Source organism: Macaca thibetana, chromosome 6 (genome assembly GCF_024542745.1).
Source record: "Macaca thibetana thibetana isolate TM-01 chromosome 6, ASM2454274v1, whole genome shotgun sequence".
NCBI lineage: Eukaryota > Metazoa > Chordata > Mammalia > Primates > Cercopithecidae > Macaca > Macaca thibetana.
The window spans coordinates 27,184,736-27,212,077 of NC_065583.1; the positions used below are offsets into that span (position 1 = coordinate 27,184,736).

Consider the following 27,342-nt stretch of genomic DNA (forward strand, 5'->3'; position numbering starts at 1 on the left):
TGATTTATGCAGCTATGCCCCAATTTCTTAGCAAGGTAGTACCAGCTCAAATACAAGTAAATATATATATATACACACACATATATATATATGTATATATGTGATAAATACTAGTAAATATATATATTATATATATTTGTGTGTGCATGTGTATGTGTAAATTATTTTTCCCAAATTTCATATTAACTGTCTTGGCTTCTCAAACTTGAATGTGCATATGAGTCCCTTAGAATGTTTTTAAATGCAGATTCTGGTTCAATAGGTGTGAGATGGGGCCAAGATTCTGCATCTTTGACTAGTCCTGTAGGTGAAGCATCTCAGACATTCATTTCACTGGTCTGTTCTTACCGATGAAACCATTTTTTCTCATGTCTTTCCTTCTTTACTCTCTTCCTCTTTTTCCATCCTTTTGTAACTGTTTGGAGACTCAATGGGTTCAAGTTGCAGCTCTGTCTCCTACCAGCTGGGAAAGCTTGCACAAGTTATGTAAATTCTCTGTGCCTCAGTTACTTTACCTGCAAAATGGGGGTAATAACTGCACTTTCTCCTGAAGTACTTTCGGGGATTGAATGAGATGATCCCTGTAAATTACTTAATGCATTCATTCAACAAACATTTATTGAACATTAATTACCAAATAAATGCTGTTGTCGCCAGCACTTATTTCCTTGTCCTGGTAACTTTTCCTCAGTGACTATCTCCTTTCAAAGGACTTATATTTTAAGTTGTATATTTAGTTTGAGTATAAATTTATTTTTTAATTATAAAAATTTTCATCATAAAAAGCAAAATGCAATATGACAATAAGTTTGGAAAATGTAGGCAAGACAAAAATATTAACCATAATCCTGCCACCCTAATATAACAACATTGCTTTGGGCATCTTCTTTGTTTCCTACGCGTATTTTGACAGAGCTGTTACAGCCCAGTGTGTTGAATTTTGTGTGCTGCTCTTTTACTTAACATTAGATCATATCCATTTTCTCCCAACAAGTTCACTCTAAAAATACACATGGGAATAGGTGCAAAGTATGATTTCTGGAATCCAAGACTGGATGCAAACCTCAAATCATCCCAAAAAACTTGGCTGAGGACTGACTCTGAGCAGTGATAGCGTTGGCAGTAGGCACACGACTTAGGACCTTACAGATGACTTAGGTTCGCACAAACCTGTAAAACACTGGGTCCCTGGGGTGTAACTTGGGGCACATAATGAGGGCGCACAAAGCAGAGAAAAGAAAGCATGGCCTTCCCTTATGAAGGAGGCAGCAAGGAAGTGGTTCTCAACTAAAGTGGAGAATCTGTTTTGGTTCCGTTTTGCTAATTTGGGTGAAACTTTTTTTTTTTAAATTCCTGAAGCTGATAATTGAAAAAAAAAAAATCAGCTGGTCAAAGGTAAATCATGGTAGAATCAGCCTGGCAAACATAATTGTGCTCAATGTAAAATGGTCTCCTGGATTGCTTCCTTGCACAGAAAAGGAACATAAAAGAAAAATCTGGTGACATCTGAATGAGGTCTAAAGTTTAGTTTAATAGTAATGTATTAATGTTAGTATCTTAGTTATGATAAACACACCTTGTTTGTGTAAGAAGATGACCTTAGGAGAAACTGAAGGGTGACATTTATACAGGAACTTTCTGTACTATCTTTCCAACTTTTCTGTATAGAATTGTTACAAAATAAAAAGTTTATTGGAAACGTATGGATTTGATGTAAATTATACCTCAATAAAGCCACTACCAAAAAATGTATTTACAATGATCAAGCAGTGAGTATGTGTATTAAGCATCTATTTACATCCCATCTCTCCTCCTAAAAGATTAGTGCTTCCACCAAATCTTCCTAAGCACCCACTGAGTGGCAGGGTTATATTACATGACTGACACCTGGGTGACCATGTTGCCAGTAGCATCTCCCCAGAATTGTTTGTATTCATTTATTCAACAAACATTTATTGAATGATTTCTTTGTGCAAGTACTGTGCTAGGTGCTGGGTATACATCAATGAGTAGAACAGATTCGGCTCCTCTCTTTGTGGGGTTTATAACCTTATTGTGAGAAGTCAGATAGATGTAACCTGATGAGCACCTGATGCCACTATTAAAACTGATAAACATGAGCTCATGTAACAGAGAGGGGTTGTTTTTTTTTGAGACAGTGCCTTACTCTGTCACATGTGATCATAGCTCACTGCAACCTTGACCTCCTGGGTTCAAGCTGTCCTCCTACCTCAGCCTCCCAAAGTGCTGGGATCACTGGCTTGAGCACTGTGCCAGCTGCAAAAATAATTCTTAGGATACAGTGTTTGTGGTGAAGGAATAAAACAGAGCACATTGTTTGGTGGTGGGTTCATATTCTTCCTTAATTATTATTGCGATTTATAATAACATATTTACAATAAACTATTGTGAATAAATACAATAAATAATAACAATATATAATAAAGAATTGTTATTGGCTGGGTGCCGTGGCTCACGCCTGTAATCTGAGCACTTTGGGAGGCTGAGGCCGGGGGGATAGCCTGAGGGCAGGAGTTAGAGACCAGTCTGGCCAACATGGCGAAACTCTGTCTCTACTAAAAATACAAATATTAGCTGGGTGTGGTGGTGCGTGCCTGTAATCCAGTTACTTGGGAGGCTGAGACAGGAGAATTGCATGAACCCCGGAGGCGAAGGTTGCCATGAGCCGAGATCATGCCACTGTGCTCCAGCCTGAGTGACAGAGCAAGACTCCATCTCAAAAAAAAAAAAAAAGTTATTTATTGTAATTAATTACTGTTGTGATATTGTTGGAGAATTTAAAACATTTTTAGCATTTTAATTACTCCCACCTTACACACACACACACACACACACACACACACACGCACCCCTTTAATTGTAGTGGTTGAAAGCAAGGACTTTAAAGTCAGGGAGACTTGGGTTTGAATCCTATTTCTCCAATGTCCTAGTTGAGGAAACTTGAGCATTAACTCTATATCTGTAAAACAGCAGTAAAAGTGTTGCTGTGATGATGAAATGAGAAATGTGTGTAAAGTGTACCACACATAGGAAGACCTTAACCAGCAATCATTTTTTTGGGCCCTCCCTGTGAGGCAGGGTGAGAGGGAGGGAAGTGGTCTGCTTCAAGGTTTCGGGAAAGAATTACACATTTGTGAACTGAAAAAGCCCAACTATTTGGTTTCTGGTTCTGTCTGCAATTTTGCTGGAGCCTGAAAAAACTAACTCAGACTGTTCTGTTCGGTACAAGGTGCGGACTGCCCCACTCAGTTCCAACCCATGCTGATAGCTGGGCTGCCTCAGGCAAGGACAACCCTAAACTATTATCAGATAGAGCAGGCAGAAAGCTGTCAGATCAAGTGACAAGACAAAGAGAAAAAACATATACATGTTTGAATGTCAGGCATCCAAGTGACAAATATATCTGAGTTTGTGCAATTATATATTTTTTCTTAGAGCAGAGAATGAAAAATAGAGTATTAGGGCTGATGGTGACTTTAGAGGTCATCTAATCTCAGTGTCACTTAACAACTGTTTCCTTCATCAAATACTTTTGTAGACCCTACTATGTGCCAGATAGGTGCTGGGTGGTAGAGGTAGGATAGTGAAGATAGAGCTGCTCCTTCTAAGAATCCCTAGGCTTTGGCAGAGAAAACTGGAAAACTACAGCCCAGAAAATGTAAATAGCTTGTAAAGATCAAGGAAATATTTATTTCCTTCCTATGTTTCTCTATATTTTGTAATTTTTCCATAATAGACATGTATCATATTTAACTATATATGTATACTAACTTGGATAGAATCCCACAGCTAACAAGGAAACGAATTTTCTTTGATAAATAGATTACTCCTGAGTACCTACTATATCTATATAAATTGCATTCTCAGAGGCATGGTTCCTGCATCAGAATCTGCTACTGAGCTTTCTTGAAAACGCAGATCTCATGCTCACTCCTCACCTACAGGGGTTCCCTGCATTTGAAACATGTTCCCCAAAGGGATTGTGACACCCACTAAAGTTGGAGAACTAGCACCTATTAGGCTAATGGCAAAGAAAGCAGCAACGATTTAAAACTGGCCCCAGAAATTTAAATTAATGAATGAAGTTAATGAAAACAAACACATTTATCTTTTATTAGAATAAAGCCAACTCCTACCTTTTTTCTCTCTAGTGCCACAGCTAATTGCATTCATTATGTGTTTTTAACAGGTGCTATAAATCAGTGTGCCCATGAGAAAGGAGAGCACTGAGAGCCTGGGGAGAGTGGTGAGGGGGAGGGCGCATTCTCCATCTCACAAAATGAAATGCAATACAAGTGGCATATTTCCGTGAAGCAAGCAGCCCAGAGCTCTTGTGGCTGAGCACTTCTCCCCTCCCACTTGCTTTCCAGGCCCCTCTCCCAGCCATCCTGCTTGCTGTGCGTTGCATAACAGTCTTTTCCGGGCCCTACAAATCACAGCCCTGTCCTAATTCTTGAGCAGGCGCCCTTTACACTGCCCAGCCCCACAGCCCTCAGCATTTTGTAACCTCTCTTTTTTCCAGGTTATCATCATCTGTCAGATCTGAAGTTAAACAACAAAAAACATGTCAGTTGAATGGCTGGGAGAGACACTTGGCTGTTTATGAGAAATATTCCATTACAATCTGACGCAAAATGTTAGGATGCATCTGCCAGCACCCAGGCTCCATAGATCTCCTCCAGGCTCAGAGGGTCCCTTCGGCAAGCAAGCTGATTAGTGTGTGGTTCCAACAATGTTTATCCTCTCTGGCTCTGTGGCAAACGCCCTTGGAAAAACCTGGATCCATTGATGCCTGGTCGACTGGCACATTCAGATTCATTCAATTAGAATACCCAGTTTGAGACGTAATGGGTTTTGGCGAGCTCCATAGACTGATTGGTTTTTATACACATGCACAGAAAGATTTGATTTCCTCTGCGGAATTTATGGCAGGGGAGAAGAGGTAATTACATTAATTTCTGGTCTGGTTTCTGGGGCTTTACTTTCTGTTCTCTCTTCTCCTGCCACCTTTTTTTTTTTTTTTTTAAATAGACTTTTTTGGGGCCTTGCTTGTATGGATGAAAATGAACTTAATAACCGCCAACAGTTGGTTTGAGTTTGAGGCTGGGTTCCACTATGACTTCTTGTTCTTTGAGCCATGCTCTGGGTGAGTTTTAGGAAGCTAATGAGGACAATCTTGTATCCTCTGGTGTGTGTGGGTGAGGTGTTGGGAGTGTCCATGTGGCTAGAGAGCAGTGTTCACACTGGGAAGAGGTGCTCAAACCCAGGCGTTCTGGAAGGGAACTTGCTCTAATAGTTGATAATGAAGTGAAAACCAAAGTGTGCTCCCGTTTCTTCAGTCACCATTCATGACTCGCCATTTTTTTTCCTAATTTCTGTTTTTTCTGTCGTTCACTTCTCTTTACACCTCTCCCTTCCAGGGCAAAATTCAGCTGCAGCACAGAAGTCGTAAGGCAGAAAGAGGCTGAAATCCAGAAAGGTGCCGGTAAGACTGACCATGGTAATCAAGAGGATCAGGACAGTTTACCAAGTTTGCAGTGTACTAACTCCACTCCCGTCTCCTTTCCATTGTCAAGGCTCTTCTGTCCATTCTTGACTTTTTAACGAAGGGCTTCCCTCATTAAACTGAACAGACAAAGGAGTCTCCTGAGGGATTTAGAAATTCAATGGAAAAAGCAAAAATACTCTCAGAGCACTTAACTTCTCTCCCAAAGGACCAGAGAGCCTGCCAATTCCTCAGCAATGCCAGAGCTAAGCATTTTCCCAGTGTCAACATTAAATCCTTTTTTTGTTTTTCTCTTTTAAAGTGTGTTTACAATTGACCATTATGGGAAAGATGATGGATGTGGCCTGGCCCCGTTTAAAATAATAAGGCTAATAATGATACAGTTGTTTCGTGCATACGGACTCTTTCTGAAAGCCTGTGAGCAGAAGGAAAGGGTTGAGGAGCCCAGTGTTTCACCTTAAGTGTAGCCAGCCGCGGATGATCCCCACGACCCATTGCTAGTAACGCTTACGCTCCGGCAGACTTCAGAACCTCTTGGCACCCGCATGCTCTGTTTGGAGAAAAGAGCACAGAAGTTTTGAATGAATCTCCAAACCCTGTCCCTGAGATAGCAGGTCTTAGGTGGACAAGCCTGGAGTGGACAGCTTGCATTGTACCCCATGCCAAAGAAGTGCATGATCCTTAAGACAGAAATATGGCTCAGTCCTATATTCCGGGAGAAAGTAGACTCAATGTTTGCTCATGGAGTGTCCCTGCATCCAGCTCTGCTGGTCGTGTCCCTGGCGAAGACTCCCCACCTGGTAGCCAGCAGCATCTGTCCTTGGATACACCATCCCGGCTCTAGCCTTTCCCCAGTCATCAGCTGGCTTTCACTGGCAAGACGATCCAGGAGATAGGTAAAGTGGATTGATTCAGTCTTCGCTATGGAATTCAGATTAGACTGGGAAAGGAAAAAAATTATCCTGATCAGGGATGCAACAGTCAGGCAGTGAGAATGACCTTCATGATACTGAGCTGAGATAAGCCTCTTGGCATGAAACAGCTCAGCAGGCAATTGATCAGTGGGCTAGGGATCAGCTACAAGCAGCCTGACCCGACCTAGGGAGGAACCAAGCACCAGGAAACTGACCAGCAAGTGAAGAACAAAAAAATCTCCCAATATGCCGAAAACAGCCTGGTGCATAGCAAAACTCTGTTAACAGACGGTCTGGAACTGAGTGCTGTGAAGTTGACCAGAATGAAATTGCCCTGAAAGCAACGGGACAGGGTAAAAGAAACCGGAATAAAATCCACCTGCCTGCTAGTGTGCAACTAACCACTGTGAGGGATGGGAGAAGGGAGGGCCTCTGAGGGCCGCAGGGTGGACGGGGGAGACGGGTCTCCTGGTGTTCTGGAGAACCTGACCGAGCTGCTTCTGGGATAGGGGAGAGGGGTGTCCAGTGCCTTTTGATTTACAATCTCTGCGCCCCAAGCGATCCCATAAATTTGGGGGCCCGTTTTCACCAAAACCGTGAGTTACGATTTTTCAAATAAATACATTTTCCAATCAGACCGGGTTCTGTTTAGGTTGAACGCGTCCCGAAGCAGACATCTCTCTGTGCGGAAAATACACAGAGGAGGAAACGGAGCCGGGACGAAGCTCAGACGACATAAAAACTTATGTAAACACATTGTCATTTACGGGCTTCGGAAGAGAAGGAGAATGGGGGGAGGAAGACAGAAAAAGTGGGGGGGAACGTATACATGTTTAATTCTCCCTTGAATCCTCAGGTCCCAGCCCAGAGGGAGGTTAGAAAATGTAATATTCTTTTTCCATAAGCTTGATTTATGTTACTCATTGAACAATGGGCAGCAGCAGCAGGTTTACCTTAAATAGATTTTGTGTTTTTGAGGCCTGTTACAGACCTGAGAACGAGCACAAATGCCTCCCTTCTCCCCAACACATACGCACAGCCACACACATGTATGTACGGGCACTCTCTCAGTTTTTTCTTTAAGAAAGAGTATGGAGGAGAGAAAGCAAAATGAATTATTTTAGCAGGGGAGGGTCGTCGATTTCTATCTGTGTGCCCTTGGGCAAGTCTCTCTCCATCCTCTAGGTCTGTGTTTTGCCAGTAATCAGAGGCTACCGTTGCGCAGAAAAGCATTAACACGTAATTCTGTGCACAATGGCAAGAACCTCCTAGCCAAAAGATAAAGAACGTCACTTCCTGCTTGGACCCTCTCTGGCCAGACCACCCTCGTCTCAGGAAAGAAGGTAATAAGGGGAGACAGAGACTGCTGTTCACCCCAGGTCCCTTCTGGAGATCTGGGCTCTAGACGCGCGTCTGCCACTCATTGACTGTGTGCCCTTAGGAAAGTTCCTTCCCCTCTCTGGGCTCGTTTCCCGTCTGCAAACAGAACCTTGGAGCTCCCAGGAGCAATCTACTCCGTGCCTATCTCTTCCCTGCCCCGGCTGTCCCCCACCCCGGGGAGCAGGCTGGGCCAGATTGGAAAGTCCTAGGTCCTCTTTAGATATGGCAGAGAAATGTTTAAGGGATTTGCGCGCTCAAGCTGCGGGGTAAATGGTCCGCGGGCTGATTTATGGCGCGTTACTGCGCGACGCGATTCCCCAAGACAGCGAGAATATTTTACACCGCGCTAATATAAACAGGCGGCCGGCCGGGTCCTTTTTATGGAGTTCCTGTAATTACCCGGGGCCTGACAGGTCCTTGATTTACTGCCCTATTTAGATAAGGGGTCCGGTGCGGGGATTGCCCGTGGCGTCAAGGTCACAGGACTGCGGCGGGAGAAGGTTTTGCGGTAGGCGCCGCGGCCTGGGCTCCTAGAGGCCTGCCAGTCCGGGGGGCGCGGATAGGGGTGAGGGTAGGATAGGGGCGAGGGCAAGAGCGAGACCCCACCACTGCAGAACGTCCAGGCTTGAGGGACCTTCGCATCGCCCGGGTACAGCTGTCCCACTGTTATGGATGGGGGAACTGAGTACCGTAGGTAGCAAGACTGCACCCCCCACCAAGTCATTTAGGGAGGGACATGGGGGCGGAGGGTGGAATCTGGAACTGGGATTCGGGTCTCTGGCAACACAATTCCTACACCTGGCGATGTCTCTGTATCTCCAGCCTTATGATGACTGGGTTGTGTAGGGAATGGCAAGGACCCTAAGGCAGTCAGTAGCAGCTGGGCCAGGTCAGAACAGAGCCCTGCAAGGAGGATTCAGTGTTGTGGTCTCTTCTCCCCGTCCAGAGCTTTGTAGTTATGTGGTGGCATGTAATTCCATTTCCGCCCCTATGAAATTAATATTCCTAAAAACAGAGCCACCATTTATCCAGGTTTACCGTCACTGTGCTAAGAGCCTAGCCTTGTGCTTACTCTTACGCCAGCCCTCTACAGAGGTTATTATTATCCTCTAATTTACAGAAGAGAAAACGGAGGCAAAGAAGCTTCACACAGGGAGGAGTGATATGTCCAGTTTTAACCCAGATGGGCCAATTCCACAGCGAGGTGGAATGTGCTTTATGTGCGTAAGCCCTCTACTTTGTAAAGCAGGGTAAAGAAGAGTTCCTGCCGGCTCTCACTACCACAACTGGGGGAAGAACGGAGAAGCCTGCATTTAAAAGTGCTAAGAAGGCCAATCCCCCTGAAGGCACTCTTTAGGTGAGCAAGGTGGGTTAAGAGGAGGCTACAGGGGCAGTGTGGGACTAGGACCCTGGGAGTGCTAGTCCTTGGTCTGTTGAGGTAGGCTAGAGGAAAGCAGAGTCCTTCTGTGGGGATCCCTGAGCTGAGCGCTAAGTCCCAAGAGGAACCAGGGCAGGATCCCTGCAATAGTGGGGAGCTGGGAATTCCAGAATTCCAGACTATCAATCCTATTCCCTTCTTCTGCAAATGGGGAAACTGAAGCTTGAACTGGAAGAAACAAAGAGGTGCTAGCTAGGGAAAGCCAGAACTCTTGCCTGTCACATCTCTTGCCTGTCAGCCTAAAGCAATTTTAGCCAAAATCCTAGGTCTCAGACCTCCTCTTACAATATAGCCTGGGGCAGAGATAGAGAACAACCTTACAAGGTCCCCCACCATCCCGGGAGTTCTGCTGCTCTCCACGGACCAGAGTAAAGCCTTTTGGGGTCTCCAAGAAGGCAGTCTAGAGCCTAGTTGTACTGCGGTCTCCCTTGAGGTCATCCTGCCAGGGGCTGCCCAGTCCCAAGCCTCAGGAGGTCCCTTAGGGCTGAGTTTCTGGTGGGGGTACTGCTTGAAAAATGACACTGAATCCCTTCTCTAGGTTGGGGAACAGTGCTTTCCAAGTCACTGGCAGCTGGATACACCCTGCTCTTTCAGACCCATGGGGGGCTGCCGAGTGGTCTCAGGGGCCCTTAAGGGGTGTCATGGGACTGGGACTCCTCACCCAGTACTGATAATGCATTCCCCAGCATGCTAACCAGGCCAGATATATGGGGGGTGTATACAACCTTGAGTGATCTGTGTAATATCATGAAAGCAACTAGGACTCATATGGGCAGGCGCGTGGGCCACACATTTGTATGTGCATTATGTGTGAGCATGTGAGAACCTCTATTTGTGAGCACCTGTGCATATGTAGTAGAAATTGTGACTGTGTACTTGTGCACTGAAGGCTTAGTGGTGACACTGAGAATATACAAAATGTATAATGAGATTTTGGAAGTTTGTGTTGTGAATACAATTGTGGAGAATCTTAGAAAGATACAGGCTGGTTTTAATTGTGACCATGAGATTATGTGTAAAACCCTGCATCCGTGTAGTATTCAGGTTTTATGTGTTTCTACAATATGACTTTGGTCTCTGTGCATGCCTGAGTGGAGGATTGGGAGCGGCTCCTAGGTGTAACACATCTGAAGTGTGATGAGTATGTACCCCGTGGGTGACAGAGAGACAATGTGTAAAATCCTAAGAATGCATGAATGCTGTGTGTACCGTGGCTGTGCATATTACTGTGAGAATACACATACTTTTGGGCGTCTTATGAAGATACGGGCTTTTGTGCATGGCGGCAAAGTTTCGTGAGCCCGTGTGCATGTACCTGTGTATGTGTAATCTGAGGGCCTAGTGTGCCGCTATGAGAGGCACTGTTGCAGACTGTACTCAGATTAGGACAAAGACTGGGCGTGTATTGAGGACTGTGTGTTGAGGTCCTTCTCTCCACAGCATAATTACTCTCTACCTGCGCTCTCTCTAGAATGCCTCCAGGCTGGGGAAGCTCGGGACCCCGCAGAACCGCCGCAGCAGCGGGCGCCCAGCGCTCCCTCCCCGCGTGCCTCCGGCTCCTTGCTCTGCCCTACCCCAGCGCTGCTGGCGCCAGGCGCCGGGGAGATCGGGGGGTTTCCAGCCTGCCTCGGGCAGGAAACCAGGACCTCCCTGCAACCCCGCCCCATGCACCTCCAGGGCCCACAGCCCTGCTGAGCTCCCACAGGTGGAACCAGCAGGCTCAGGCGTTTGTCCCCGTCACTCCTGTATGTAACCCCCCACACTTCATTCATTCCCTTGTCAGGGAGTGGAATTCCACTCTTCCACGCCGTACTGGATGGACCTCGAGGAAAATCGCTCATCCTCTCTGGGCTTCACGTTCCATATCTGTTCAAGGAGAGAGTGGGCCTTTCTCCCTCTGCCTTTGGACCATTAACTATTATAGGCGCAAAGTAGGCATCAATAAACAATTGTTGAATGAATGGGTGAATGATTTGCCTTCTAAAAAGAGCACTCACATAAACTTCTCCTTTCCCCCTCCTCTCGACTTTACTTTGGAAAGAGGCACACTCCCTCTACCACACTGAGGGAGGGGTGTTGAGCTGAGAAAGGCTGAGAGAATGAGGGACCCAAGTTGGTGGACATCAGCCAAGAAAGGAACCACAGCGGGAGGCAAGACCGAGAGTCCCCAGCCTGAAGCGTCGTCACCCCGGGATTCCCAGATTCCAACGCCAGCCTGGGGAAAGCCCCCAGTGGAGAGAGTCCGGCTGGCAGGAAATGGTCCTACCCCCGAGGTGAAATCTCGGAGGGTCGTGCAGCCGGGCTGTGCCTCTGCGCTTATGCGCGAGAGATGCCGGACGTCGCGTTTGCCTGTGCGAGCCTCGCGGTTCTGTGCAGTAGTGGTTCCCTCTGCGTGTGTCGACCGCCGAATGCTGCTGTCTCGCGGTGTGAGCTTCGGGGCCGATGTCTTTAAAGAATCAAAGATTCTTAAGGAGTGATGATCTGGGTAGAGCGGCCCGACGTAGCCGCGCTCCCAAGTCTCGATGCGAGTCCCGCAGACAGACCAGAGGAGACCTGCTGGCCAGATGTCCCGGGCCCAAGGCGGACTTCTCTGCGTCAGCCAGGCTGGCCTTCGGAATGGATCAGGCACCCGGGAGGCCGGAGTGGATCTCAGGCCCTCCAGCCGGGAACAAACCGGTGGATGCCCGTGGACTTGGAGTCCGCCTCCTCATTCCCGCCCCACCCCTACTCCTGTCTCCGAAAGGCTTCTTCGCTGTTCAGTAGCTGCGTGCCCGTCTGCCTGCGGCTGGGCCAGAATTGGTGGGCTGGTAACGAACCCGTGCACAAGCGGCTCCCAGTATCTCCAGAAAGGGCCGATGACTAAGGGGTGGGGGTGGGGGCGGAGGGCTGGAAGGTGTTAGGAACAACCTTAGGGGCCTATGCTGACTTCAGCTGCGCCCTCTCATCTTCTAGCTCTGAAGCCGAGCAGAGCAGTTGGAGCTTGGGACTGGGAACTGCTGGAATTCCTATGTAGACTTCTAGACAGTCTAGAAACAAGAACTTTTCTTTCCCTGAGCCTCAGTTTCCTTATCTGTAAAATCAAAAGACGGGCGGTAGGTGTGGGCTGTCTTTTCGCTTGGTGATTCTGGATTCCTTTCCTTGGATCCGTGGGGAGGGGGTGGTAGCAACAGTCCAGGGCGTTGGCAAGCCTGTGCCTCAAGTACGTATTCCCCGTGCCCGCCCCCTCAACACCCCCAGCCGCCCGCCCCCCAGCCGAGCCGGGAGCTGAGTGGGAGGGGCAGAGGCGGGGCCGGTTGCCGGTCCCTGCTGGCGGACTAGAGTGGCGCGGGCTGAGTGTAAAACCTGGGACAGCCACCCCTCCTTTTCCTTATCCCCGCCCCCCTGCTATTGGCTCCCAGGAGAGGTTGACATCAAAGCCGCTGTCTTATATAAGCCAGATCTGCAGGGGAGTCTGCAGAAGGGTTAAACAGGTCTTCGGGCATCTGTGTCCTCGCCCGCGACGGAAACCGGCAAGAAGACGGTGGGCTGCGCGTCTCATTTTCAGCCTTGCCCGGACTCTCGCAAAGCCGGCGCTCAGTAGAGCGGGGCTCCAGAGCCCACAGGTGGCCCCCGGCAGTCTCTGGGGCGCATGGAGCGACCTTAATAGGGCTGGCGGCGCAGGCCAGTAGCCGCTCCAACATGAACCTCGTGGGCAGCTACGCACACCATCACCACCATCACCACCCGCACCCTGCGCACCCCATGCTCCACGAGCCCTTCCTCTTCGGTCCGGCCTCGCGCTGTCATCAGGAACGGCCCTACTTCCAGAGCTGGCTGCTGAGCCCGGCTGACGCTGCCCCGGACTTCCCTGCGGGCGGGCCACCGCCCGCGGCCGCTGCAGCCGCCGCCGCCTACGGTCCTGACGCCAGGCCTGGGCAGAGCCCCGGGCGGCTGGAGGCGCTTGGCGGCCGCCTGGGCCGGCGGAAAGGCTCAGGACCCAAGAAGGAGCGGAGACGCACGGAGAGCATTAACAGCGCATTCGCGGAGCTGCGCGAGTGCATCCCCAACGTGCCGGCCGACACCAAACTCTCCAAGATCAAGACTTTGCGCCTGGCCACCAGCTACATCGCCTACCTGATGGACGTGCTGGCCAAGGATGCGCAGTCCGGCGATCCCGAGGCCTTCAAGGCTGAACTCAAGAAGGCGGATGGCGGCCGTGAGAGCAAGCGGAAAAGGGATCTGGTGAGTCCTGCGGCTTGCACGCTCCAGCCAAGGGTGCAGGCGCGGTGAGCACCCTCACGCCATGCAGGCAGTCGAAGCAGGCTGTGTTGTCGTGTGTCGGATTTGGAAAGGCTAGAAAGAGTTCTGAGATGTTTGGTCACAGTATGCGATCCTGTGCATGGAGGGAGGCAGATTCGTCATAGAATTCATTTGTAATACGGGATAGTGTTTGTAATACTGAGTGAATAATCTGTTTGGAGCCTCGGAAATGCACACACTACAGATTTTGCTTCCAATTTGGAGAAGTCCTGATTCATTCCTGGGCTCTCCTGGAAGCCAGGCTAAGAATATGTGTTAGAGTTCTTTACTTTGAGTTTGAATTTATGTGCCTGGGCTCGGTTCCTGTTTTCAAAGGGCCTTTGCTGGACCGGCTAGTCTACTTCCATCATTGTACAAATAGGGAAACTGAGGGCCCAGAGTAGGTCGGGGCATGAAGAGCACCTATCTGAGGAGTCCGGGGTGGAGCTGAGGTAAAACAGATCGCGTATTCTAATCAGTCCAGGGCGCGTTCCACTCCCGGTGGACTGGTTCTGAGGACCACTTCAGTGGCTTTGCATGTAAATAAGAGCCACTTCTTTTAGCTTTGGAGATCGCAGTCTCGTCTTGGCCTTCTTGAGCCTCTCCAGTTAGGGTGACACTTCCTGGCACTCGGTCTGGCTGTCCGGGGCTGGGGGCGTCTGAGCGCTGGATTTTCAGGCTGGCCAGTCAGTTTCTCTAGGTTGGGGCGCTCAGGGCCGCAGCGGAGTGGAGCCAGCTGAAGCGCCCCACCGGGTTTTATCTAACCTGCGGGGTCTGTGGGAAACCGAGGAAAGCTCATCTGGGGACGGAGGAAAGACAGATAGGAATAGAGTCTCTGAACGGCTGCCCCGGACTGGGGATGGTGCAGGCCGGGCGGCGCCTCGAAAGAAGTTGTTATTGGGCGGATCCCGGCCCCCACGCGTCGCCGCCTCCGTCAAGTAGCACCGCTTGGTTCCTGCTGAAAGAGCGGGAAGGAGGACCCTAGGCCAGCCGACTCCCCGCTCTTTTGCCTCGGTATCTAAGGCTCCCAGCTCGGGCTTAGGGAACCGCAAGCCTGCATCCAAGCCCTGATGTTTAAACCAGGTTGGGAGACTGGCGGAAGTGTGTGCGGGGCAGCGAGAGCTGGAGAACCGTGGATTTCCACCCCTCCCTTCCAATCCCCTGCGATCTCCCTTAGGTGTCCTAAAGCCAAACCAACGCGCGTCAGTTTCACCACGCGCGGAACATTTTCCTTACCAAACCTCCCGAAGCTGCCCAGCCCATCCCAGGTCCCAGGAACTCCGCGCATAAAGGCAAATTTACGAGCCTGTTTGCCCATTTCGCAAACAGAAATCCGTCACTTATTTAAAGACTCCCAGTTACTGCTCCCGACACCTTCCCCTCCTCCCCATCATACCCCATGCCGGGCGATCGGAGCAGAAAAATTAAAACCTGTCTCTCCCGCCTCTTTTCTTGTGTGTGTCCTTTGGCAGCAGCAGCACGAAGGTTTTCCTCCTGCCCTGGGCCCAGGCGAGAAGAGGATTAAAGGACGCACCGGCTGGCCGCAGCAAGTCTGGGCGCTGGAGTTAAACCAGTGAGCCGAGGCCCGCGCCGAGGACCTGGCCAGGCCAGCCACTCCTGGAGCCCCGGGAGGAGAGGAAGGCAGCGGCGAACGCCAGGCTCTGGGCTCCGGCGGCTGGTGCTACGCATCCCGCGGAGCTTCTGCTGAGCGCCGGCAGATCGTCGGCTGCAACCACACACTTGGATCGCACGTGCAATGTCCTTTGAATTTTTAAAAATACATTAAGAGAAAGAGAAATATATATATATCCACCCCCCGCCCAACCGAGGGCGGCTCTTGGCCACACCATGCAGGAAGGAGGGACTGCCCAACCTAAGGGCGCAAAGACGCACTCTTCCACCCTTTTGGGGCGAATTTAGAACCTCAGCCCCATCCCCATTTCCCTATCTGGCTCTTTCTTTCTTGTCCCTCCAAATGATCCGCCTTGACACCCTATTCTCTAATTAAAATGCAATAAGGAATCAATTCTTTTCTGCCTGAGAAACAGAACCAGATGCAGGAAGGTGAAAGGCTGCCCTTTGTTCTTCTTCGAATCGTGGTGGTTTTATTTTATTTTTCTTTTTGTCGCTGCACTTCCTGTTTAGTTCCAAGGGAAACACTTTCTTTCTCTGTCTCTCTCTTTTCTTCCTTCTTTTACTTCCTTTTTGTTTCTATCTAAATAAAAGCTTTCCCTGTGTTGGAAAGTTTTTATGTATTTAAACTACCTACCATGCCTGTTGTGCTCAGGTGTTTGTTCATCCTGCCATCCCAACCCTTTTCTACCTCAAGTCTGTGTGACCACTCACAGCCCCCCCTCCCTTCGCCAAAGCAGTATCTATGCTCTTGACTAATAAAACATTTTCTGAAATCATCTGAAGCCTGTGTCATGTCTCAGCCGGGGTCCCTCACCGACTCCCATGGTTTCTACTAGGTGGAAAGCTTTCTGTTCCTGCTCATCTTCTTTCGATAAATACAAAACCAAACTTGAAATCAAGGGAAGCGGGCAGATAGAGTGTATTTCAAGAACAAAGAGCAAAGTTATCTTTAGACTAGAATGGGAGGTGGGGATAACTTATGAGAACGGGGAAGAACAAAAACGGAAACGAATTAATCTCAGAGGGCCTGGGCTCGGGTTTTTGTGCGTGGGTATGGGTGCTTGTCTGGAGGTTAGTAAGCACACTGGCGTCTGCAAACAGTGGTTTGGAGAGGTTATTGGGAGGGAAGGGGGCCTAGCACACAGATGAATCCTATCACTGGGGCAGGGTAGCTCAGGAGAGGGGGTGTTGGTCGGGAATACGTTCATGTATGTGAAATTCTCAACATATAGATGTACATGTGACAGTGCAGCAACTCATACGGAGCCTGAGGCTGTGCAGAGGCCAAAAAGGGTCTGCTTAGTACAGCTCCAAGCACACAGTAAGGACTTGACACGTCACAGCAGCTATTATTATTTTATACCTGAGTAAAATAAGCCTGTGGGTGCTTATATGTTAAATTGAGGTGTTTAGGTTTCTCTTTGGCAACAAAGCACTCAACCAAAGGTTGTGAGAGCGCATGGATTTGTGCAAAGGGATGGGGTGTATGTGTGTATGCGTGCTCTTTCGGGCACTTGTGCAGGAGAGCCAGTCTTTGTGTCCTCACATGTGCACCCATGGCTAGGTGTGGTGGGTATAAATTCGGTGCATTTGCCATGGATCTTGGATGCGTATTGGGCTAAACTGGGGCAGGCAAACACAGTCGTTTATACTTCCAGGAATAATAATGTACGAATACTTTGGTTTGCGTGCAACTGCGTGCTAGGCACTGCGCTAAGCAATTCTGTGTCTCCCAACAGCTCCATGGTTGTCCGAGGGAGCGCACGCTCTGCAGCGCCTGCGGGTCTGTGGCGCTCACTGAGAAGGAGGAGGGGAGACCCGTGCCGCTCTCTTGGAACTTTCGCTCTGCGCATCTGGAGCCTGAGCGCTCGGCTTGGGAACAAGAAAGGAGACCTCAGGCAGCTCCGGGGCAGAGCCTCGCGGGGCACCAGGCGTGCCCCAGGCGCCTTGTCCCAGCGTCGGGGTGAATATGGGACTCCATTAGTCTTGGCTGTAAACACCGTAGCAGGGGCTGAGAGGCCACGCGGGCCTTTCCGGACGCGAAGGAGTTAATAAAAGGTGTTTTATGGGCGCTAGGAAACAGTGGGGGAGGTGTGAGCTTCTCTCTCTGCTCTCGCCCCCCTACTTTTTTCTTTTTTCCCTCTCGCCACCCGCCGCCAGATCAAACAGGCCCGCGATTTAACTAGGGCAACACTTGGCGGTAATGAGCCCGTCCGACGCACCCCTTCCTCGGCCTCAGTACCCGGCCCTAGGCCCCAGGGCCCCTGGGGAGGAGCAGAGAGAAAAATCAGTTTCTTTCTTTTTCTTGTGTTTTTCTTTTCTTTACCTTCTTTCTTTCCGTTGCTTTCTGGGAGTCCGTTTAGAAATTCCGGCGCTTATGGAGAAACACACTGGGGGAGCGAGCCGATCCAAGCCCCACAGCACGGAGGGAAGCTTATCTAGATTCGAACCCAGGACTCCAACTTCGCTCACACACAAACCTCTGGCTACACACAGGTCCCAGCTCCCAGGACTATTTTTAGCACTGTGAAGTATCCTAGGCACGGGAAGAATGCGCATCCTGGTCTTGCTTTCTTATAGCCGGGGAAAGAAGAGGGGGTGCCGAGGGGGACCCGCCAGCGGCCGCCAAAGTCAAGTCTGGCATAACCAGGCCTCTTCAGAAAACCCAATCCAGCTGGCCCCAAACCCTCTTTGGGAAGAGAGTCTTGGAGCCCTAAACTCAGCCTCAGAAACGTCCAGTGCCTGAGCCTGGGAGCTGAGACGGAGCTGGCACCCATTAAGAGGGTCACTGGATAGTGCCCCTACTCTCCCCACGCCTAACTCCAACGGCCTCCCACGCCCACGCCACATCCCCAGCACCCATGGCACAGCTGGAAAAGCCGAGCCCAGAGAACGGCTCGGAGCTGCCCCAGGTTTCACAAACCATTCTGTGCTGAGGGTCTGCAGACTAGGGGTCCAGCCCTTCTAGCTGCCACCCTGGCTCTCCAGGCTCCCACCCCTCCTTAGCCCTGCCTTCTTTGAAAACATCTTTAGAGCCTGAGGTTCGCTTTCTTCTTCTCTGCCCAGGTTTCAACGAGGCTTGTCAGACGCCTCAATCAGCTGTGGAAGAAGCAGGGTCATTATTTATTATTTTTGAATTAAATACATCTTTTTTAAAAAATGGGAAAAATGGAATGGTTACCAACTTAAAAGTAAATTCCAGGAGTTTACTGCAAGGAGATATTGATGTTACAAAACGTTAACTATAGGACTATTCTATTAAAGAGTGAAACAGGAAAGAACTGATGTCCTGTAATTACAGAACTGGTTCAATAAAGCCATCAGTACCGTGGGTTACTACTCAGCCATTAGAAAAATTGTGGGAATTGACATGGAAATTGCTCATGATATATTAAATGAGAAAACCTCCTCCCACATTGCACCAAACACTGTCCATTGTGACCCTTTTCATGTAAAAACAAATAAATATTATTCGTGGAGAAAAACTGGAAGAATATACATCAAAACCTTCACACCTTTACCTCTGACTTGTGGGAATAAGGGTAACTTTAACTTTTCCTCTTGCTTAGCCATAATTTTCTTAAATGTCTTATAATGAATAAGTATTACTTTTGCAATAAAAATTAAGCTGTAATTTCCTTCTAATTTGTTCTGTTACCAGCATACTTTCAATACACCATTTATTTAACATACATTTATTGTGTGCCCACCATGTGCTAGGCACTGTGGGCATAAATATTATGAAAAGATCCTAATAACGATCAATTAACATACAACAGAAAATATTTGTCTTGAAGAGTTTATTATTCCTTGTACACAGCAGTCTTTTTTCTTAAAGTCTACTGATGAATGAAATAATAGCAGCTAACATTTATAAAGAAAATTATTTAAATTCTTAGCATGCATTATTTCATATAAGCCTTACAGGGTTCTGTGAGGTCAATATTGAGGCAGCTGAGGCTCAGAGAGGTGGATTTTGTCCAAGGTCACATGGATGGCAGACAGGACTTGTATCAAAGTGCAAGCATGACTGCCTCCAGAGACCTGTTTTCCCCCGTGTCTCGGAGCACCTCCAGGGGTGTGTGTGTGTGTGTGTGTGTGTGTACATACGCATGTGCCCAAATACAGTTTCTCTCAGTCTGATCTTTCTTAGTCTCCAAAGTAAGGTAGAGAAAAAACGGAGGAAGGAGTTATGTGAAAGGATCTGGGATTCTAATTCCAGCATTCTCCTGGAACTCTCTTCCCCTGTCAGGGCTCTGAGTGGATCCCATCTAGAAAATGAGGAAGAGGGTAGGCTCCAAGTTGCTTTCCCGTCTGTAGCATTCTGATTTCAGGAATCTACTTTCTCCTGGTGAAGAATGCAGCATGTTATTCTTTGCAGTAGCCTCTGGTGTTTGCATGGCACGTTTACCTTACCCGGGTACTTCCACTTTTATAAGCACACTTTCCTCCCCATAATCTGGAAGACAGTCAAGGCAGGAATGATGTTCCCAACGGACAGATGTGGGAAAGGCAAACCCAAGAGAGCTGATGTGACCAGCTCAGGGTCACATAAAAAGTCAAAGGCTGAGCCCCGATTAGAAGGTGCGCCTCAAACCCAGGGTTCTTATGGAAAAGGCACTAGATACCTTCTGTCTATGCAACCAGCGGTTAAGCTTATAGTTTTGCTAAATCTTCACAAAAGAAACGAAACTAAGAAATCAGCCAGTCTCATTTTTAAATGAAGAGTGACTAAGGAGAAAAAATATGCACGTTCTAAAGTGTCTGAAACCAGCCTCCTGATTTAAACCCAATTTGTTAGAAACAAAATTTTTTCAGCTGAGAGAGTTTTTACAGCTGAGCTCTCCCAAACTCATAAAAAACTAGGTTTATATGGGAAATCGTGAAAGACTCTTAACTATAATACACAGCGTCTAATGTAAGCAGACGTAGACACTATATAAAGCTCCTACAAATGTTATTAAAACAAACAGAAATGCACATTTATCCCCACAAAATGGACAATGGAAGGCATCGGACTTTAGAGGAGTCCTGAAAGGCTTATGTTCACTGAAGTGTGAATGCACCCCGTAATACTGAGACCTCAAAGGCCTTTACCCATTATCCAAGCATGTCCCTCATTTGCAGAAGGAGAAACTGAGGCTTACAAAGGAGAGGGACTTGCCCAGGGTCTCAGAGAAGTTGTGCTCTTCTTTTCTCTTCGTTTATTTAATACCTTCTACTTCTAGTGCAGGGAACAGAACAATACAGGGGCCAGGAGTCCCTGCACAAGTTACTGAACATTTCCCGACCTCAGTTTTTTTCACAAGTTACTGAACATTTCTCAACCTCAGTTTTCTTATCTACAAAATGAGAGCAATCATTGCCGCAACTTCCTGGGGTCTGTGAGGATGGAAAGAGATAAGGCATGCGAAGCACTTAGCGTGTTGCCTATGGTAGAGCTATTTTTATTGTTTTATTTAATCCTCATAACATTCTTGTGAGGCACTGAGGGTTTCTTTTGGTTTGTTTGCTGGCTTTGGAGATGCAGGGCATATTTCCAACAGATGCAGAAGATTTCAGTGACTTTCTCAAGGACACACCCAGTGAAAGGATTCCTGCTTCAAAGCCCTGATAGTCCACATCACTAAGGTAACCCAGCGGGTAGGCAGAGTGTAGCCATCGAATTTCTGAAACTGTTTTAGGCAGCACAGTACAGTACAACTATCATGCAAGCTGTAAAGCTGTGAGTCACATAGGTAGTTAAACATTTTCTAGTAGCCACAATAAAAACATGAAGAGAAACAGGTGAAATTATTTTTAATAATACATTTTGTTTAACTTAATATATCCAAAATACAATTTCAACATGAATCCATATAAAAATTATTAGTAAGACATTTTACATTCCTTTTTTCATACTAAACCTTCAAAACAAGGACCTTTTTTTTTTTTTGAGACAGAGTTTAGCTTTTTGCTCAGGTTATAGTGCAGTGCTGCAATCTCGGCTCACTGCAACCTCTGCCTCCCAGGTTCAAGGCATACTCCTGCCTCAGCCTCCTGAGTAGCTGGGATTACAGGTGCTCACCACAACACCTGGTTAACTTTTTGTATTTTTAGTAGAGATGGGGTTTCAGCATGTTGGCTGGATGGTCTCGAACGCCTGACCTCAAATGATCCTCCCGCCTTAGCCTCCCAAAGTGCTGGGACTATAGGCGAGAGCCACCGTGCCTGGCCCAGGCAGATAACTATTAAGTGGCAGGGCAGGCTGCAGACCCAGATGCATTCGACTCGAAAACCTGCCCTTTCAGCCACTGAGTTCCATGACTCCCAGAGACAGTAGGGGGGGCTGTCGCTGGGCAGCCAGATGTGGAGTGCCTTTTGGAGTGTCCCACCCAGTTCCAGTTCCAAGTCTACTGTGAGTCAGGTGACCTTGGTCCAGTCATCTCCTTGTGCCCCAGTTTTCTAGTCTCTAAGATGGGCTAACAATATCTTTCCTCCCCACAACAGAACTCTTGTCATGCTGAAGTAGGAAAAAGTCTTTGAAAGTGTTTTGAAGGCTGGGTGTGGTGGCTCACGCCTGTAATCCCAGGACTTTGGGAGGCCCAGGTGGGTGGATCACCTGAGGTTAGGAGTTTGAGACAAGCCTGACCAACACGGCGAAACCCCATCTCTACGAAAAATACAAAAATTAGCCGGGCGTGTGGGTACATGCCTGTAATCCCAGCTACTTGGGAGGCTGAGGCGGGAGAATTGCTTGAACCTGGGAGGTGGAGGTTGCAATGAGCTGAGATAGCGACACTGCACTCCAGCCTGAGTGACAGAGTGAGACTCCGTCTCAAAAAAAAAAAAAAAAAAAAGAAAGTGTTTTGAAACAGAAAACATATTAGCATAAGAGGCCTGGCCAAGGTCAACAGAGAGGTCTAGACTGGGCCCCCAGGCCTGTACTCAAAACTAGGTGAGTTGGTGAAATGAGCTGCATGGCATTGGGCAGGTTTTTTAACCTTTCTGAGCCCCAGAGCTCTCTTCTGTAAAAGGGAAGGCAGAGGCCAGGTGCAGTGGCTCACGCCTGTAACCCCAGCACTTTGGGAGACCAAGGCAGGCAGATCACAAGGTCAGGAGTTGGAGAACAGCTTGGCCAACATGGGGAAACCCCGTCTCTACTAAAAAAATACAAAAATTAGCTAGGCATGGGAGTGTGCGCCTGTATTCCCAGCTACTGGAGAGGCTGAGGCAGGATAATTGCTTGAACCTGGGAGGCGCAGGTTGCAGTGAGCCGAGATCGTGTCACTGCACTCCAGCCTGGGCGACAGAGCAAGACTCCGTTTCAAAAAAAAAAAAAAAAAAAAAAAGGAAGGCAGAGTGGCGTCCAGAAGCGTTCTGAGGATCTGGGAAGCTCTTAGCCTGGCCTGGAGTAGGCAGGTGGTAAACACGAGCTGTTGTTCTTGCTGCTGTTGTTGAGGTTGAGCTGCTGGGCCTGCTTTGGAAACCACAGAGCATGGCAGGAAAGGGGAAGACAGCGTGGCTCTTCAGGGCCCCCTGAGACCGGGCTCTTGGCTGCGGGTAGAGCTCAGGCCATCCGACGGTGGGGCATGGGAGGTGTGGCTAGAAGTGCAAGAACAGCTAGTGTGGCAGGAAAAGCACTAGCCCCAGAAGCCAAGAGAAGGGGGTTCAGTTTACTGTGTGACCTTCGAAACTTCCTTGCCCCAACTGGACTCTGTAAAACAAGGAAGGGAGACCAGATCTAAGTTCCTTTCTGCATGGACTCTCTAGGATTTTTACAACGGTGTGAATCAAAGTATTCACCAAATACAGCATCTCTATGAGGGACAGAAAATACTCTCAGAGCCTTCCCCTGTGGCCTGAGGCTGCCACCGATTGAGGGGAGGGCGCCACCTGGTGGCCATACTCCCTCTTCTGCACTCTCAGTGCGAGAAACCAGACAGGATCCCAGACTCTTCCGTGCAAGGCGAGCCCAGAGCCCCAGAACTCCCTTTCTTTAACTTCCTCTGGCAATTCAGGGGCGTAGAGAAGGGACTCAGCAAGTTCACAAAACCAGGAGTCCTGGGTGTGAGCCTAACTCCTGAGGGACGTTGGGGTTTGGCAACCCAAGATCTCTGAGGCCTTCTTCCCTAAATGTGCCTTAGGGACAAGGATCTGTGTTTCCTTACTATGTGAAGTCTGAAATGCACCACACATTTTTTTTTTTCCTATTCCTTTGAATAGAAGCCACTGAACAAAACACAATTCTCTCTTAGTAACTCAAAATATTTCTGCCACTACTACATGGGGCTAATGGAACACAGAGGGCAGTTTCCCCCCGCACTAAATAACCCAGGTTGCTGGGATCCTGAGTTCTTCCAACAGCTTTTACCACTCTTCCATCTCCCCAGCATGGTCAATATTCCACTTCTCTCTGTGGTGTAGGTTGCATGGTGCATTAGGGAGTCAGATTGACATAGGCTCAAATCCCAGTTCACTGTGAGACCCTGGGTAAGTCGCTTGACTTCTCCAAGCCGCAGTTTTCCCATCTGAAAACTAGCAATGATAATAGCTTCTTTGCAGGTCTGTGTGAGGATTAGGACCATATATAAAGACGCTAGCACAGTGTTTACTTCCCAGTAGGTACTTAACAAATAATAGTTATTTTTCTGCAGCTGGGCCATCCTGATCATCTTTTCATATCCAGCTTTGGAAATATTCCTCGATAGAAATATGAATAGCATAAATTTGAAAACAATATTAGCCACCAGAGAGAGAACACCCTCCGCTGAAGATGAAGGAGGCTCCTTGGAACTGTTTAAATTGACTCAGCCAAGTTCAACTTCATCTAGTTTAGATAAACCCCAGTAGGCAGGCTGCGGTCTTGTGAGTAATTGATTCCCTCAGTCCTCATTCTTTGGGCTTCGGTAAGTTTCATTAGATACAATTTCACCTTCTGGCAGTCGCTAGTGGACGTGGCTGAGTCTGAGCTCTGCTGAATCTGTCCCAGCCCAGCTGACTGGACGGCTCCCCTTGAAGCCTGATCCATTCCTGCATCCCCCATCACTTAGGCAGGAGAGGCTCTGCTGGGGCACAGGTGCCCTCCCACTGCTCACTTAACGGAGGCCAATCTTGCTGGTGGCTGTGAGCCCTCAGGAAGTCTCTTTTAACCGTCTTAGCTTAATTAAGCTCATTACATTTGCTAAGCCTCATTGGCTTCTCTAAGACTTCAAGAGCCCATTATGCACTGCTCCTTCCTCAGAAGTAGGGTTGGCGCAGGGCTCTGAGCTTTCATCACAGAATCTGTGATTTTAGTAGTGGAAGATCTACTTCCCACTCCTGTCTGAGTCTTAGCTCCTCTGAAATTCCTGGCTCCTGGAGGACAGAGTCCATTTCCTTTGGCACCTGGCCTACAGCAGATACTCAAATATTTTTGTGACCATATTTCATCAACGGGGGATTTTTAAATAATAGCAGGTTTCGTAACTCCAAAGTTCAAGGTCCTCATTCCAGCATGAGGCTTTCTGCTCCTCATTCACAGTCACGTCAGCCTGGACTTCCCTTCACTCTCATCTCATCAAACCTGTTTCCTTCAAGGGCCTGCTTAGGTGCCTCGTCTTCCGGGAAGCTCCCCTGCTTTTCAGAATGCCTTTTTCTTGGTATTTTCCCCTTACTCTGAATCATATAGAGTGTGGCTATACATGGAGTTAGCAAGTATGATTTGTGCTCATTATAACCAGTTTAGATGATACCAAGAAAGCACAAAGAAGAAAGTCAAATTTACTCCAAAATCACCAATGAGGACTAACCATGGTTGCCATATTAGTTGTGGCCTTTTTTTACTTGCTACCCTTGTGGTGCCCAGGGCAGAACAGGGCATGTCTGTTGACCTCAACCAGATCGACTGTTAACAGCAGCATGCTCCAGTTCTGTCCCTCTCAGCCAACCTCTGACAGTTTCATTAACCCCATTAAATCATGCAGGTGCCTTTACACCTCCTGGGCTTGTTAATCTCTGTTCAGCTCTGGTAAGTTAAAACCTGGCTAGAAGGTTGGATGTACCTTGTTAACCTCCATTAAACCCTATTAAATTTCTTAACTAGCGTCCTAGTGACTTCTCAAAATCCCTCATTAAAGTTTAGTAAATCCAGTTGATTGGGACAAGGGTAAATGTTGTAGCTGCGCTGCTTCAGAGCTTGGCATTCTGAGTTCTTTGACGGTGGGGTTGACAGCAGCATCCCTAGAGCCAGGCAAGCCTTGGGGATCCATCCTGGGAGTGCCTTTAGCTCCTTGGCTCTCATTGTTACTGGGGCAAGTGCCTCAGCTTTCCTGAGACTGTATTTACACCTCTATAAATTGGAGTTAATAATAGTTCCTACCTGGTATGATTGTAGTGAGATTAAGTGAATTAATGCACATAAAACTATTAGCCATTGTCTGGCATGGACTCTGTACTTGATAGCTATTATTATTCCTGAATGTGGAAGATCTTTGCAGACAAAAAAACTGTTGAGTAAACAGAAGACTCAGTTCCAGTACTAAATAAATATAGTGTCCTCCTCTGTGTCAGGTCTTGGGCTGGAATGGTGGGTTATTATCATTCTGGTTTTACGCAGACTGAAGATCATCCATTTGAATGACTTGTCTTAACAGTGTCTTTGTGGCTGTGCATGTCACTCTGTTTGCTCAGACTCTGACACTTCTGAGCTGTTTGATGCTGAACATAACATATTTATAATACTTTCTTGATCAGGGCCTTAGGGGGTTGGACTCAGTGGTTCCTAAGCCTGGATGTGCAAATAAATTTCTGAGAGAATTTTTTTTTTTTTTTTTTTTTTTTTTTTTTGAGATAGAGTCTTGTTGTGTCGCCCAGGCCGGAGTGCAGTGGTGCAATCTTGGCTTACTGCAACCTCCACTTCCTGGGTTCAAGCGATTCTCCTGTCTCAGCCTTCCTAGTAGCTAGAATTACAGGCACGTGCCACCATGCCCAGCTAAATTTTTTTGTATAGTAGAGGCAAGGTTTCACCATGTTGGCCAGGCTGGTCTTGAACTCCTGACCTCAAGTGATCCACCCACCTCAGCCTCCCAAATTGCTGCGATTACAGGCGTGAGCCACCGCACCCAGCCTCCAAGAGGATTTCATAAAAACATAGTTTTCTGGGCTTCACCTGAGAAGATTCTCATGAAAGAGAGCTCAAGGGGACCTTTTAACTAGTATTTGAACAGATGATACTGAAGCTGTTCATCTCTGCGCTGGGATTGGGAAACCTCTGGACCAGATTGGTGCTTCTCAACTTTATTGAGCTTAAGTCTTACCTGGAGAAATTTTAAAAATCATTATTACTGGGACTTAGACCCTGAGCTTTTCCTTTTGAGGATCTGGAATGGGGGCTCAGGAATTGGCATTGCAACAGAGTACTTAGGGGATTCTGATGGGTGGGGGGTGGCAAGTGCTATATTTTCTTTTTCTTTTTCTTTTTTTTGAGATGGAGTCTCGCTCTGTCACCAGGCTGGAGTGCAGTGGTGAGATCTCAGCTCACTGCAACTTCTGCTGGGTTCAAGCGATTCTCCTGCCTTAGCCTCCTGAGTAGCTGGGACTACTGGTGCGTGCTACCATGCCCAGCTAATTTTTGTATTTTTAGTAGAGACGGTGTTTCACCATGTTGGCCAGGATGGTCTCGATCTCTTGACCTCGTGATCTGCCTGCCTCAGCCTCCTAAAGTGCTGGGATTACAACACTGGACCTCCGATGATCTGATCCTCAATGTCCTAAGGCTCTATTTTGAAAAGAAAATAAAAGGGTGTCAGGTTCCTAGTGAAACTTCTGTTCTAACAGCATTATTAACATGTGGGTTCATCTCCATCTTTCCATTAAATTGTTATCTGTGGATCCTCAAGGGATGTTTACTTCAGCAGGGGGTCAGCCAGTTTTCAAAGTGTGGGGACAAAGCACCCCTTTGCCATTCAGTGTGTGAGGAAGTTGGGGACAGCAGGCAGGCCCCCATGGTTAGACACAGTATAAAAGAATGGGAGGAAGGCAGAGGAAGGGAAGTAACTGCTTATGCTAAGAAACACGGTATGAAAACTGTAACTTCCTTTGCTTTCTAAAGCAGCTCAGGGACCCTGTAAATGATGGTGTCCTTCAGCAACAATCCATCACTAATTCTGTGAGCTCCTTGGTGAGAGCCAGGACTCCCTGTCCTCTCCAAT

At 48.0% G+C, this 27,342-nt stretch overlaps 2 protein-coding genes across 2 annotated transcripts in view; one reads left to right on the forward strand and one right to left on the reverse strand.

Annotated features, from left to right (window-relative positions):
* LOC126956755 (ubiquitin-conjugating enzyme E2 L3-like) overlaps positions 1-27,342 on the reverse strand; it is a 1,010,865-nt gene that overhangs the window by 141,450 nt on the left and 842,073 nt on the right. The gene's annotated exons all lie outside the window — the stretch shown is intronic.
* HAND1 (heart and neural crest derivatives expressed 1) lies at positions 12,650-15,948 on the forward strand. Its single transcript, XM_050793965.1, has 2 exons — positions 12,650-13,480; positions 15,010-15,948. Exons 1-2 carry the CDS (start codon positions 12,938-12,940, stop codon positions 15,112-15,114), a joined length of 648 nt encoding a protein of 215 aa, XP_050649922.1. The 5' UTR covers positions 12,650-12,937; the 3' UTR covers positions 15,115-15,948.